General features: G+C 38.1%; 1 protein-coding gene across 1 annotated transcript in view; it reads right to left on the reverse strand.

Moving 5' to 3' along the window:
* Window positions 1-896: 896 nt before the first annotated feature.
* The window catches only part of LOC122797882 (gastrula zinc finger protein XlCGF57.1-like), a 143,021-nt gene continuing 127,184 nt past the window's right edge, over window positions 897-16,733 (reverse strand). The window contains exon 4 of the mRNA XM_044066401.1: window positions 897-4,111. Within this exon, the coding sequence (XP_043922336.1) occupies window positions 2,481-4,111 (1,631 nt within the window). The 3' untranslated portion in view covers window positions 897-2,480. The remainder of the gene's footprint in view (window positions 4,112-16,733) is intronic.

Genomic DNA, 16,733 nt, shown 5'->3' on the forward strand with positions numbered 1-16,733 from the left:
TTGCTCTAAAATACTACTGCTAAACTAAGGAAATATATCAAGTTAGACTTCTTAACTTCATGCTTTATAGCTTTCATTATGTTCAGATCTGCTGATGTCAGTAAATGTTTATGAAGGCCAGTGCATTTACTCTGGGTGATGTCAAACTTTTCTTATTTGTAAAATCCCGTCACATATAGCACACTGCTATAATTTGGCCTTTTATTTAGTTCGTACACTTGTATATTTTTTTTAATACTGTGAAAGGAATGGACCCCAGTCTACCAATTCTACCAACTTAATTTCTCCAAGTGTTTTGGGTTTCTAATACCATGGTGGGTAAAGGACACCATTCCTAAATCAGGGTATCATTACAGTTCATGAAATTAGTACTGTTTCAGTCTTTGTTATTAGCTAAAAGAGCTCTTTTCAGCATCCACAAAGCACCCAGAATATCCTCATTCTGCAGTTCATACGGGTTACATGTATTAGTAGAATATGTAAGTATGATTGTAAATTATTTTTATTAGTCCTGTTGGTTCTACTATTTCTGGAAATGTCTGGGTGTCTTGCTTCCATATTGATCTTGTTTCTGCTTGCAAACCGTGATATTTTATGACTTTGTGTCTCTTTGTATGTAAAACACTGTAGTCATTGGGTGTAATAATTTCAATGATCAATGCTACTTTGTTTCTTTGCCCGGACTACTTTATCTGGTTTTGTTCAACCTAACAGCAAGATGCTCTCCATTTCGATTGCTGGCTGGGGTGCCTTTTGTGTGGCATCTGCATGTCCTCCCTGCATTTATGTGGTTTCCTACCACATTCGAAAGAAATGCATCTGGAGCCTTTCTCCACAGGCCTCTGCTGAAAATGGGCTCTGTGCCACTTGGACTTTCCCAGTAAACAATTGTTAAATAAATGAAAATAAAATAAAAACAATTTTTGAACAGTTGGAAATGGGTGATCCCATGTGATATGAACATCATCCTTTTTTAATGCTTTCTGGGTCATGTTTCTAATGCTTTGCAGCTACTTCTATATTGTAGCATTTGCACAATCCCCAGTACAATAGTCTTGCCTTATTACTGTGCCATTCAGTATACAGATCCTCTGCCCATGACCCAGCAAAGAGATGTGCAACTGTTTTCAGTTCTGTTTTACAGAACCTGCACTTGTGTGTTTCTCCCAATTTTTCAACTGACTTTGTAAACCAGTGAGTGTGGAGTCCGTTATCCTGGGATGCTATTATTACCTTTCATCTTTTGGTTTCAGTTCACCTCTCCTTAGCCATTTCCTGCATCAAATCTTGGTCAGTATGAGATTGTTCCAGAAGATCTCTATACCTGTCACTTCTGGACTGTTTCATTTTTTCTCATCTGATCCTTTTCTTTGTATTCTTTATTTTGTTTTGTTTTTTCCGGTCTGTTTTATTTTGTTTCTTTACACTTACAGTTGCTGCCCAATCTTTGTCAGTCTTCCCAAGCACTGTCTGGTTAACTGACTTACATAAGGTCACACAGTAAGCAAATAAAGGCGGAAGGAATCAAACCCTGTACCACAGGTTCTCTAGTTCACAGCTTTAACCCTGTGTGCCAACTGCCAAACAGTTTGATTTCTATTCCTGCTTTACTGTGAAACACGTCTGCTAAACTAAGCAAAGATAACATCTTAGGCTTCTTCTCATGCTTTTTTCACTGCATTTAGGTTTGAGGAGGTCAGCAGATATGTACGCAGTCCCTTGATTACAGATCTATGCATGTTATTAGTTTTGAAGGAAGTCCAAACCTCCTTCAGAGCATGGAATATATAATCTTGGTATACACCAATGTTTATGTATCACCTGATAAGCATGAGGCATTTTTCTTGTTTTCATGTTCAGTTGATACAATAACCTTTAGGGACAATCAGTCACACCAAAGCAGTAACTTAGAACAGAAAGAGTAAATTGCTTTATAGTCTGGACTTTATTCCTACATGGCAAATCAATTGTCAATATTACCTTTAGTATTCTGAAATAGTCCTTACTGAGCTTTATTTTCATCTGTTCAAGTTTTATTGCCATCCCTTCATCTATTCCCAGATAATTATACACTCTTTCCTTCTCAAGTTTGTTTATATCACATTGCTGTCCCAGGCTGATATTTTCTTAGTGCTGCAGCTTTCATCTTTTAAATGTTAATTTTGTACATTTATCAAGGCAAAACCATTCTTAGATCTGACAAAGTTTTAAACACTTGCAGTTCAACCTTCAGCTCTTCACCTGATGAACTGTTGCCTGTTCCACAACTTGCTGTGCAAGTTCAAATGGACTTTCATTTGAGCCTCCTGTAGGAGGCTGTAAAACATCTGATGAGGTTAGTGTATACACATGCATATATGAAGTCCAGTATGTTTACTCTAGTCTGCTACCCAGCATTTCTTAGTTGTAAAACCCTGGTCACATATAGCACACTGCTGTAATTTGGACTTTTGTTAAGTTGTCCAAGTGTTTGTTTATTTTTAATCCTGTGAAAGGAATGGACCCCAGTCTGTCCAGTGTGGGTACTCTGATGTGCTACCAAACTTATCTTCTGTAACCTCCCTGTCATTCTGGGTGCACGGATATGGTTTCCACTTAACGTGGACCCGCTGATGGCTTTCCATAGTACCTTTGTGTCTAAATGTTTTATCACAGATGACACATTTAAAAGGTCTGTTCTCAGTGTGGATAAGCTGATGTCTTACCATGGTGCTTTTCTGTGCAAAACACTTGTCACATGTGCTACATTTAAAGGGTTTTTGCCCAGTGTGTGTACGCTGATGATTTACCATAGTACTTTTCAGTCTAAAACGCTTGTCACACGTGTCACACTGATAAGGTTTGTGTCCAGTGTGGGTATACTGATGTCTGAGCATGCTACCCTGCTGTGTAAAACCCTTGCCACATGTGTCACATGTAAACGGTTTCTCCTCTGTGTGTAGTAACTGGTGCTTTACCAAGTTGCACTTCTGTGTAAAACCCTTGCCACATGTAGCACACTGATAGGGTTTCTGTCCAGTGTGACTTCTCTCATGAGCTGCAATGTATCTCTTTCTTTTAAATCCCTTTCCACATATGGAACAGCTATATGGTCGCTGGTCAGTGTGAACACTCTGATGACTTTCCAGATTACACTTCTTTCTAAAAATCTTATCGCACATGGCACATTTATAGGGTTTCTGCTCACTGTGGATATATTGATGTTTTATCATGTTGCTCCTATACAGAAAGCTTTTGTCACATACGTTGCATTTATAGGGTGTCTGGCCGCTATGAACATACTGATGATCTATCATGTTATTTTTCTGTCTAAAACTCTTGTCACACATGGCACATTTATAGAGTTTTTGTCCAGTATGGATATATTGATGTCTCAGCATGCTAGCTTTCTGCGTAAAACTCTTGTCACATATGGAACATTTATATGGGTGATAACCAGTATGCACTCTCAGATGACTTATCATATTGACTTTCTGTCTAAAACTCTTATTACACAAGGTGCATTTGTAGGGTTTTATCCCAGTGTGGACACTCTGATGCCTTTCCAAGTTACTCTTCTTTGTAAAACCCTTGTCACATCTTACACATTTATAGGATTTTTGCCCACTGGGGGTAACTAGATGCATGGACAATTTTTTATTACCATTAAAGCCATTGTCAAATGTGGCATACTTATATGATTTCTGACTCATGTGGCTATTCTTATACACTACTAAATATTTATGTGCAAAACCCTTGACAACTGAGGCATAATTATACACCTTTTTTCCACTGTGTACTAACTGATGCTTTTCCATGGCAGACTTATGTGCAAAACGTCTGTCACAAATGGAACATTTAAAGGGTTTTTGTTTGGTAGGAATCATTTTTCGCACTGGGAGACTTTTCTCACTCATCAAATCCTTGACATGTGTGACAGATACATGTTTATCTTTGCTGTAGATCTGCACATGTGTTGTTGGAGTTATCTGGTATCTACTTTCAGTATACACTGTCTCTTGCGTTAGTCTTAACAACTTATCTTGAAAGGTTTTGCTATTATCAGACTTGCAGTATTTCTGCAGCGATGCCGGTTGACTCTGAATCTTGGTGAAATCTTCAGACCTGTTGACTTAAAATAAAAAAAAAAAAGTGTCACAATGTGATAAGATACATTGCAGATTTATGTCGGACTCAAATGTTTATACTACAGAGTATACATCAGTATTCTTACACACAAAACTTATAATTTTTAATTGCAGTAAACGAACTATTGTTACAAAAAATGTCAGCAATGAATATCACAAAAATGTGTTGCCCTCTCATTTGCCTTACTGTTCTAACTATAGTTAAAAACATTAACTGGTTTCCTCTACATTTTTTACTTCATTTCAAACTTTCAAACATTATGTTTGATGGGAGTGGGTCATAGCTAACACTATACCATTTGACAGCTAGATCTTTTTTCAACTCCCATATACAACTAAAAATGTTACTTTAAGTGTCTAAATACAAGTTTCCACAGGAATATATAGATCTAGATATAGATATAGCAGATTCAGGGATGACTTCAGTGTTATAAAATCTCAAAGATGCAAGGATGGATGATATTATTTGAGAGATTCCTCTTCCTGATGAAGGACATTGAGGCCAAACAAACTACTGTGGCTGAAACCAAGGAAATGTAAGTAATATAGAGAATAAGATGGAGGGAGTTACAGGGAAGGTGCTAGAGACACAAACATTATAGACATAAGGAACTAGAAAAGCATGTACAGTTTTTTTTTTTTTACAGGAAACAGTCGATAACTTAGAAAATTGTACTGAATGTATCAGCGTATTATCTTCCTGAAAGAAAAAGTGCCTCTCATTTTGACATACAGGACTGTACAACTAAAATAATGAAAGAAGTTCTATGCATGTCAGCATCTCAGTGGGGATCTCACCAACTATTACCCAAACCCATAATGTCGATAAGAAAACAGCTTATGCAGTACCACAACCACCCTTCCACGTGTTTATGGCAACAGAATCATATTATATGAAGGCATGGATCATCCAGCAAAGCAAGAAGCTAATTATGCACTAGCCTGGCTGCACCTTAAAAAGTTATGGGAAACTAATCCTTGCCAGCATAAAGACAGGATCTTGAATCTCTGAGATGGCAATTTTCTGGGTTGGGGTTCACAGTATCAGCTTTTGTGCAGTTCTTACTTTCTGTAAGAGAGTGAATCGAGGGTGTTTCACAAATAAAAACAAATAAGGCCCAGAGATTCCTTCATACAGAGGATTGTCAAAATCAAAAGCAGCATTGGGGAGAAGTGATGCACAATGTAATATTTAAAGAGATAGAATGGGAGAGGTAAAAGAGGTCCACAAACCCACAGGAAAGAAACATGTCATCAGCAGGTAGGACCAACTCCATTACACAGCAGTAGTGAGGACCACCCGGATCAGGAGACATTTTCTGCAGCTAGAAGGAAGCAGAGAGAAGTTAAAGGATGTAAAACAGAGGGTACACAAAAGAATCTCTTTTTGGTAGTAGTAGTAATACTGAAAGGCTTCTCTTCTATTTGCATGCCAGCTTTTAGAGCTTGGTGTAAAGATTTTCACAGCAGTGGCGGATCCAGAACAGCTATATATGGGGAACTACTGCTGTCTAAAAACAGATGTCAGCAGTTATCCAGTACTAGACAGTCTCATATCTTGGTACACTCATCACTCATTTTCTTTTCATGTTCTGTATACTTAGAAATATACATATGAAGCTATGAGCACCAAATTGAAGAAAGTGAATAAATCTCATACAGACATTAAAGGCAGAAGCAGAATTTATAACACTCTAGGTATTCACTTTAGACAAAAGTAAATACTTATTTTGCTTACCCACTAACCCCCTCCTCCCCAGTGTGCCTACACCATCCGGCTGACATCATCCTGTACTTCCATATCTTGAGCAAAGATGGCAAGAGGTATATGCTTCCACAGATATCTTCTTTGAGCCTGCCAGGATTAAGGAAAATAATAAAAACTTACCTTCCGGGATATGGAAACTCACAAAATTACTCAACCCAGCTTTTTCCGACCTTAGACCTCTCGCACATATGTTACATACATTGTGGCTTTATTCAGGATTATAGTTTGGCCCACAACCAGAGCCAGACCAGGGTCAAATGGGGCTCTAGACAAGGTAATAAACTGGCTCCCCCTCCAAGAGCAGCCCCTGCTGCAGCAACCCCTCCCTCCCCTAGCCCTGTGGCAGCCCCCTCCCCAGCCATTCCAGTGTTCCATTACTTGGCTATTTCTCTCCAGTTACCATAAACACAGTTCAAACCTGTCAATGTGGGTTTGGTTTTCTTACTTACTTCTTCAATGATTACGGATATTAAAATAAAATAGCACAAGCACTGATAGCCACTTGCTAAACAAACAATAGTCTCACAATGAAAACAGACTTAGCATGAGCAGTAAACTTCTCTACCCTTGAAACTCACATTCATTGAAACGGCATTAAAACCCACATTCAAAGAAAATGCATCCGGCCAGTGGAGGATTAAGTTTACCTTTGGGCTGTTTTCAAACCATAGGCTCCTTGCACACATTTTTAGGGCCATGCATACATGTGTGTGTTCTTTGATTCACCTTCCTGATTGTATTCCTTGTACAATACAGACTCTGTAGCTTGGTTACAGGAGACAAGAACCTGAATCCTCTACATCAACTATCAGACTGCATCAACTATCAAGCCCACAATTCCATCAGCAGTCTGATAGTTGATGTAGAGGATTCAGGTTCTTGTCTCCTGTAACCAAGCTACAGAGTCAAGCCTGATCGAGTTAATTGACTAATCTGCCCCCCCCCCCACCAACTAGGGCGTTGCATAAGATACCTCCAAAATCGGAATAGTAAGGCCTTGCTGAGTCTAATTATGTTGGCTGCCAAAAAAGCAATTACCAGAAAATGGAAATCAAAGTCTAACCCAACTTTATTAGAAATAATAGATAGTAACAGAGATGAAACAACTGGAACTGGAATCCTTGGAAAAGGGTAGGAGCAAATTACATAGGAAAGAATGGGAAATGTGGGATCAATACATGCAGAAGAGGAACGAGGTTTAAAAGAAGGCAGGATCTGAATGAGCTACATAATGGTTGACTGTCAATGACTGGATACATTAAAAGTGATGTACAATGTTTGCAGCTATAGTTGTATTGGCACAATTTCTAATGTATAATGTTTGCAACTGAGATTATGTTGTTATGGTTTATGCTCTTTTATATAAAAGTAAGATTGCCTATGTCATACATGAACAGTTAATGAAGACTTTTTTTGTTTAAAAAAAGCCTAAAATAATTGGGGGGGTGGGGACAAAATTCCCAAAATAAGGACATGTTTTAAATATTGCTGTTATAGACTTAGAAAGTTGCTAGAATAACAGCATTTGTCTTAGCATGCATTTTCCTGAAGGAAATTAAATCTGAAACTCAAATGTATAACATTATTCAGTTATTTCAGTTCTCGGTGATTTGCTAGAAAACCATAAATGTTATGAGGAACAGGCCAAAAATAAGAGGCAAAAAGCTGGACAGTTGAGAGATATGAATAAACTCTCAAACTCTTAGTGCAAGAAATCTGGACATAGCCTAAAATAATGGGGATATAATGGCCCAAAGACAGTGATGAATGCATTTTAAATATTGCTCTTTTTAAATTAGAAAGTTGCTAGAATGACAGGATTTGTGTTGGTATGCATTTTCTGAAGGATATGAAGTATGAAACTCACTTCAATCCTCTGGTTTGTCAGAAAACCACAAGTTTTATTAGAAACAGACTAAAACTATGAGGCTAAATCTGTACAGTTCAGAGGTATGTTAAACAAATAAGCTCATACGCACTCTCACACACACACACACACACACACACACACACACACACACACACACACACACACTCATACTGGAAGAGCTAGTTTAAATTCCGTGCACAAGTGCGGAATGTGTTTACATCCGCGTTGGTATGTGTGCAACGCATGCATGGTCCCCCTTAAAGGAAAAGATGCTGCGGTGTTAAAAAATATTTAAAAAAAAAATATGTGTTGAAGCCTCCTGGCCAGAGTGGGCCCTCACAGTTGCTGCTGCTTAGTGCTGGAGCTTGCTCAGCCCACAACAGCTTTTGGCAGTATGGTAATATTCAGATTTTTTTGTCTCGATTTGGACACAACCAAATTAAGATGGAAAAATGGCTTTTGTCGCAACACTGCTGCTGACATGCTAATGGGGGAGCTCTAGCTCCAGTAGCCGCCCCCCCCAGTAAATCTGCCAGTGTATAGGGGCTCCAGCTCAGAGGATGAGTACTGTTGGATGTGACCAGGACACCAATTCCTTAACAAAACTATTCAAGTAACTCAGAAAAGGGATAAATAATAGGGATATGGACTTTAAACTAATATTTACTGAAGTATACAAATTTAACAAAATAAATAAATAAATATATATATATATATATATATATATATATATATATATATATATATAGTTCCCCTTCACAAGATCGAGTTACTGAAAGCTCGAAATTCATAAGCTCGAGCCCAGAATCTCAAGTTTCAGTATCTTTAAATTGTGAAGGGAAGGGAACTAAAACAAAAAAACCCAAGTTTACTTACCTGTTTGTAGGGGGCCAAGTTCCCCTGCACTCTCCTTGCTTAAATATCTCAGCTCCGTGACCGTACTATAACAGAGGAAGGGAAATTCTCCCGTTGTGTACTTCTGCATACAGCGCACAAAGGGAGATTTCCCTCATTCCCATTGTAGTGGGGTCTCGGAGTTGGTATACTTAAGTAGGGGGGGTTGTGGGGGGTGCAGGGGGGCTTTCCCCCCTGCAAAAACATTGTAAAGACATTTGTGCAATGTCTTTTCCCTATGGTTTAAAATTTCAAGTTGCTGAAAGCTCGAGATTCTGGGCTCGAGCTTCTGAATTTCGAGCTTTCAGCAATTCGAGATTCTAAAGGTGAACCATATATATATATATATATATATATATATATATATATATATATATATATATATATATATATATACACACACATATATATGTACACACACATACACACACACACACACACACACACACACACACACACACACACAGTAATACTTTCTAATACATTGAAATTTTAGCATTTTTTATTTAATCATGATGAAGAAGATAGTTACACTTTTTGTTCAGCTTTCCAGCATGATGGCATAAGCTAACCAATTAATGAGGATACAACCTCCTAATTCTGTATGCAAGGGAAAGCATTTCTTTTGTTTTGTTTGCATGAGACATGATGATAAAAAGACAGAACACAGACCTAGAACATAGACATGGAACAAGACATTTCAGCTGTAACACCATATATGCGTGTTATGAACATGTACAGCATGAGAACAGGGGTGCAGACAATGCTATACTGAATAACAGACAGTATGCAGTGACATAAAATATATCCATGTTGTTGTGTCTTTCGGCTTATCCCGGTTAGGGGTCGACACAGCGGAACTCCGGTCTGCTAATGTTTGGTAGTGGATTTTTACGTGCCGAGTTACCAGCCGTGATGCACAACCTTCAATGAAGGCACGCTCATTCACGCATGCCTCCACACATAAAATGCTCTAGCTGAGAATCGAACGGGACAACATCTTGCTGTGAGGCGACAATGCTACTGCAGCACCACTACCGCGGGACATAAAATATATCCATGTAAAAGACTCAACTTTAGGCCCCTAGTGAATTTCAAGTACAGCTTATTTTGGCAAGATACTTTGTAATGTTGTTTTATATTTTCCTTTTCTATCTTTTTCTGACCACTTATTTCTGTGACAGAAGGCAGAAGATTTTAATTTTTAGCTTTCATGCATCACTGAAGAACAAAAAAGTACAAAATCATACTTAAACGTTATACAATATATAACAGTTATTATTATTTGTTTATAGATGTATCTGCAATTCATGAATGCTTTATTTAACTTTATAGCCCAGAATTAAAGTGTCCTGCAGATGCCATACAGAATTACTCAAAATAAGCGATAAAGGAAAATAAATAATTTGGAGAGGTCTAACAGAGAGTAGAAAGGTAGCAATATGAAACATATGCAGCAGATAAGGATTACCCAAACTTTTAAAAATATATCTTTCAACAGTAGAGAATGGAAATGTCATTAAATATGTCTAGATAAGAAATGTCCACATTACACTTAATCCAGGATTAAATATATTTGGGAAGAAAGAATATCACATAAAAATTACATGATGCACGACGGATGAAAATGAAAGAGAGGAATGGGAAAATGTGTAGAGATTCGTTAATAAAAGACTAAGAGGGATATCCATTTCCTAGGGATGAAGAGTTTCAAGGAATCAGGTCAAGCTATTATTTAACACCACAGACAAAATATAAAACATGTAACAGAGGAAAAAATTGTGACAGATACTTATCAGACAGTAATGTTCTCCTTCTGCAGATACATACAGGACACAGAAACAAATAGTGAACAAAATAGAAACGGGAAAAGTGTAAATGGAAATCCCAAAACATAAAACAGTAAAAGATACCAATGTCAAAACCCTTTAGGGAGAATGAGATAGGTAGCTTGAATTTAGGGCTTACATGGTGGAACGGTATTAAAGCAGCTACTACAACATTACTAAAAGCTGAAGTGGGTAAATCTAGATGAAGACAAACTGAACTAATTTAGGAGGGATAGAGAGAAAAGACTTCAACATATAAAACGGTAAGAGGCTATTACACGAGGCAAAGAGAAGATCTGCTCCAGGACATCAGTTTCCATAAATAACAGCTTGAGCAATTCATGATTACTCACGTACAATATAAAAGTAGGGGCGATGATTGGTGGATGCACGGAGATAAGGAAGGAAAATATATTTATATATTTATTTATTTAACATTTGTTTACTAGGAAAGTCAGATTAGGACACGGCCCATTTTCAGCGAAGGCCCAGAGAGAAACGATCCAGAAACATTTCTTTCGAATGTGGAAGGAAACCGAAGCACCCAGAGAGAACCCACACCAGTGCAGGGAGGATATGCCGACTCTGCATAGACGGCACCCCAGCCGTGAAACGAACTGGAGAATCTCTTGCTGTGAAGCGACAAAACTAACCGCTGCACCATCCATACTGCACGAGTATTTAAAGAAAAAAAGAAGGCCAAGTAAAAAGTCAAACTGCAAGATGATAATGGAAATAAAATTCATAACCCCGACACATTTAGGGGGCTATTCTTTAATGCCACACAACATAGGATTTGCCTTATAAGCTTATGTAAAAACGTACCCATTAACATATATATTGTTCAAAGAAGTAACTTTAAGCAATTAAATTAATGAAAGTGACTGTAGCAACAGGACCAGGTGAGTTTCAGATACAGTTTTATAAATGCAGTTGTTCAGATTTAATACAAACATAAATTATTATAGAAACAAATTTCTTCTCCAAAAATATGCCAAAATTATCTTTAAGGCTAACAGAAACCAAAACAGACAATGATTTTAGATCACTGTCACTGCTGAACAATTTATTTTTTCAAATATCTTACATAAAATTAATGAAATAAAACAAAGGCTATAGCTATAAATTATGTACCCACACATTAACTGGTTTAGCAATACCCACATTTATGAAGACACAATAAGATGAAATACTTAAAGAGTTTGAACTAAAAAGGCTTCTGTTAAGACAGCTAAGGACATGTTTGGATAGTAAGATACAAGCAGTGAAAATGTTTTGGCCATTTTAGTTTTATATACAGGTCAGGCACATTTTTGTCAACTAGAGGAATAGTTGTGGACAATAAGTAATAAAGAGGAACAGGGCTAGAGTTAAGTGGGATAATTTGATTCTCCCAATAGAACAAGGAGGTTTGGGTCTGCCAGTTTGAAGGGATATTTTAGAGCTACCCAGTCAGTTAAGGCTCAAATACATAACACAAGCAGAAGTTATCATTCAAAATGGAAATGGAGTATTATACAGGGAGAGGTTCAAGAAATAAGAAGAGAGCGGGATTTTAGACGCATATCCTTAAGGAAAACAATGATAACCGTACACAATATTATATCCATATACTTGCAGGAAGTATTATAAGAACTAAACCAACATGGAAATGGAGAAAGGAGAGTCTGCCAACAGAGACGACTGCAAGTGGGGAGTACAGAAAATAAGAGGGGTCTAGAATTTACTGGAAACAAAACTGGCAAAGGAACCAAGGTACTGGGAGCAAATAACTGGAGAGGGAAAGGTAAAAGAGTGGGATGAGGCCTAGAAGTTTGGCCTGCAGGTTCGAGACTGCCCTCCTTACCAGAGATTGATAACAGTATCAGCAGAGAGAAAGGGATAGGGGGATCCTAAGTGAAATACCTTCTCCGGTTGAACCTAGAACAGAAGTTGCTGGTAAAGAGGAATAATTAGTAAAGCATATACAATTTTGCATGATAAACTATAAGAATCAACGAGAGGAGGTTAGAAAAGATTGGGAAGTGTGACTAGAAAAGCAATTTGCAAGAGAACAATGGGAGGACATATGTTTGGCTACTTAATATACAAACAGACTACAGCAAATGTTGGAAGTGTGATGAGGAAGAAAGAAATAACTGGGAACATGTGTTTTGAGAGTGCAATGAGTTGACAGATTTTAAAAGTTCCCTACAGAACATTCTGTCAGAAATGTTGGGACACAGGATCTGAAGTGCCAAGAAACAGTAAGGCCTTATTAAGTTTAATTCTGCTGAGTGTCAAAAAAGCAATTACTAGAAAATGGAAGTCTAAATTCAAAAGTGAAGTAGTGAATATTGTAAAAGAGACAGAGGGACTGGAAGTGGGATTTTTAGAAAATAGAATAAGCAAATTAAATAGAAATACAGTGAATTTAGTTAACAATCATCATCATCATCTTCTTTCGGCTATTCTCGTTAGGGGTTGCCACAGCGGATCATCTGTTTCCATTTCTTCCTGTCCTCTGCATGGTGCTCTGTCACACCAACCACCTGCATGTTCTCTCTCACCACATCCATAAACCTTATCTTAGGCCTTCCTTTTTTCCTGTTACCTGGTAGCTTTATCCTTAGCATCATTTTCCCAATATACTCCGCATCCCTCCTCAGCAGATATCCAAACCAACGTAATCTTGCCCCTCTGGCTTTGTCTCCAAACCTTCCAACCTGGGCTGACCCTCTAATATACTTATTCCTAATCCTGTCCACCCTCGTCACACCCAGTGTAAACCTTAACATCTTTAACTCTGCCACATCCAGCTCTGACTCCTTCCTTTTTGTCAATGCCACTGTCTCCAACCCATGTAACATAATACATGCATAATAATGTTCAGGAGTAGGGGTGAGGTTGAAGGGAAGGCAGGAAATGAGCAATTTATGTAATGTTAGACTGAATAATTATAAAGAAAGAAAACATATATGTAACGTATAATGTATGTAAATTAAAAATGTTAATGTGGTTTGCTTTCTTTTCTATTAATATATGTATGCCCATGTCTTATGTGATAATTTTTTTAAACACCTTTATTAAATTGGTCTATAGGTTGGATAAAATATTGCCAAAATTAATATTATATGGACAAAGCAGATTTTTCAAAGACAGGAAGTCGACTGATAGATGCCGGTTCTTATCCAGTGTTTCTGCAAGCCAATCAAAACCAAACACGAAGCACAAGTAGCCCTATTCAACACAGACAAGGTGTTTGACACAGCTAGGTGGATTTTGTAGTTAAAATTCTGTAAAGGATACACTTTGGTACCCAATTTATTTCATCAATTAAATTTCTATATAAAGAGCCAAGCTTTGATGTCTTGATTAACGGCAGACATCAGAAACAAGGCAGATACAAAGTGGCACTATGCAGGTATGTCCATTACCACTGGCTCTATTCTTACTTGTATTCATGGATCTTGCACATAAAATTAAAAATGAACTAAAACTATACTGAGAAGGCAAGGGAAAAGCATGGCTCAGGTTAGGTACATATGACTGCATTATGTCAGAAGAGATATACAATATGTTTCTTAAGGTTTTGTAAATATTTTAGAAATGTGCAGCAGTTATGGGTTAAGCCTCACTACTGAAAAAAAATACTATTAGAGTTAGGTTCATGGCAAGGCAAAGGCCCAATTACAGGAAATGGAGAAGTTTACTTTTTTAGTTGTGTAGGATTAACTCTTGGCCAAATCTGAAGTATCCCATTATTAGAAAGTTTGACCCAATAAATGATAAAAGTAGAAGTGACTAGGAAGAGGAGAGTGTCACTTAAATCGAATGGACAAACCTATAATGTTGCATTTACTAAGAGACTTACGCAAACCTGAACATGTAGGTCTGGATGAAACACTGAGCAACATATAAATACATAACAGGGCAAAAAGGTAGTTGAATTACAAAACAAAACTTGCTAGCTTTGGAAAGGGGAAGAAGGTTGAGGGAGTAATAATATTAACCCACTGAAATCTTGGCATTTAGCACTAAACAATGGATCAGAATAAACAAACTCGAAGCAAATGAATACACAGATCTTGAACGGATAACTAAAATGAAAATTGCGATAAGGACTGACAAAATAGCAATCTGGAAAAGAAATGTATCTCATATTGGAGATGGATACTGGGGGAAAAATTTACATGGACAGGGCTACATAATAAAATACTTCGCATAATACCTCCTTCAAACAGAAACATTTGATATCCTTGTCCATCAATGTTACATATTATCTCAGAAATATGAGAAAGGATAAACGTGCTAGGAAAGGTAGGCTTAGTGGAAAGAAATGGAAAAGTATTAAAAAAGAGGGATCATAATATAAAGAGATAAAACTTCAGAAAAATAAGAGTTATAATAAACAAATTACAATGGAGATAGAAAACCAAAGAAGATACAGACCTAGCTGAAAGTCAGCAGCAATTAGTTTAAGACAATTGTTTGATGCTGAAAAACTGGGTGCACATAAAAGAAAGTACAGTTGTGTACCTACCATAAATGTAGATGTTAGAGTGTATTCACTGTTGCAGTCATTACACTTGGGTTATCCTGCTGGCAGGCTACCCGCAGTCGGCCTGAATTCCAAAGACTTGGTCCGGCGTCGGTTGCTGTAGTCTCTTCCCTGACGTCAGTGTGCCAGGGGTATAAAAGATGCAGCCGACACCATTTTCTTCTGTTTTTCTTGCCCCAGATGTCAGGTGCCCCATAATTGGTAGGCTAAAAATTTATGCCAATAAGTATGCATGCAATAACATAAACATTTCCTTCATCGACAAGCAAATACACCACATAGGTTGTATAGAATAGAGAAGTACAGATAAGTCCCAGCAAAGAAAAGGGGGATGGTGGGTGGGTAACCTGGACTGCAACAGTGAATACACTCGAACATCTACATTTATGGTAGGTACACAACTGTATTATGTTCATCGTGTTTCACTGTTGCAGTCATTACACTTGGGTTGAATCCCAAAGCTGAGGTAGGGTGGCTGGATCTAAATAGGATTAGGAGAGGCTATTAGGCCCTGCAAAACTGCAGTGGCAAAGCCTGCTCTGGATTTATAGTAGAGAGGTAAATGGTAGTGCTTGGTGAAAGTGTGCACTGCACTGAACTCCAAGTTGCAGCCTCTAAAATGTCTTTGGTTGGTACCCCTCTGAGGAAGGCTGCTGAAGTGGTGGCTGCTCTGGTAGAATGTGGCCTAATGCCCTTAGGAATTGATTTGTCATGTTGTGAATAACAGAGTCGAATGCAGTGGCCTATCCATTTCAAAATAGTCTGCTTTGAGATAGGCTTTCCTTGTGATCCTGCAGCATATGCCACTAAAAGTTGCTCAGTCTTTCTGAAAGCTTTATTTCTGTCCAAGTAGAAGCGTAGCTGTTTGTGTATGTCCAAAGAATGCAGGAGTCTCTCACCCTTATTCTGTGGGTTTGGATAAAAAGTAGGCAAATGAATGGTTTGGTTAAGGGCCACACTGGACACTACCTTAGGCATAAATGTTGGGTTAGTCCTCAGAGAAACCCTGTCTGGATGGAAAATGATAAAAGGTTCCACAGCCGTGAGAGCCTGCAACTCTGAGACTCGTCTTGCAGAGGTTATTGCTAGGAGCAGAGCTGTTTTCCAAGATAAGAACTTTATTTCAGCTGTATTGGCTGGCTCAAAAGGTGGCAGTGTGAGTTTCTCCAAGACATAATTGAGGTCCCATGCAGGTATTGATGCTCTCCTTGGCGGTCTTATATTTTTGGCCCCTCTGAGGTACTGCCTTAGCAATGGATGAGAAAAAATAGGTAGTTCTGTATTGTAATGAGCTGAAATGGCAAAAGCATGGATTTTAATTGATGAGAAGGATAGGCCTTTGTCCAGCATCTCAGTTAGGTATTGTAAAATCTGAGGAATATTTGGTACAAGCGTGTCAATTCCTTGTGCCTGGTTCCAAGCACAGAATCTCTTCCATTTTTCTGCATAAGATTTTCTGGTACTTGGCCTCCTGGCCTCCAAAATAACATCCATCACTGCTTTAGAGAGGTGTGTTCTGAATGGCTACATTATTCGCCATGCTGCCAGATTGAGGGTCCTAAGTTGGCTGTGCAGGATCTGATTGTTTCGTTGGGTCAGTAAGTGAGGAATTAGAGGCAATGTCCAGGCTGGGCCTTGAGACAAGCTCTTTAGGATTGGGTACCAGTGCTGGCAGGGCCAGTCTGGGGCAATCAGAATCATTTTT

This window comes from Protopterus annectens, chromosome 3.part1 (genome assembly GCF_019279795.1).
Source record: "Protopterus annectens isolate FY-2018-M chromosome 3.part1, PAN1.0, whole genome shotgun sequence".
Classification (NCBI taxonomy): Eukaryota; Metazoa; Chordata; order Ceratodontiformes; family Protopteridae; genus Protopterus; species Protopterus annectens.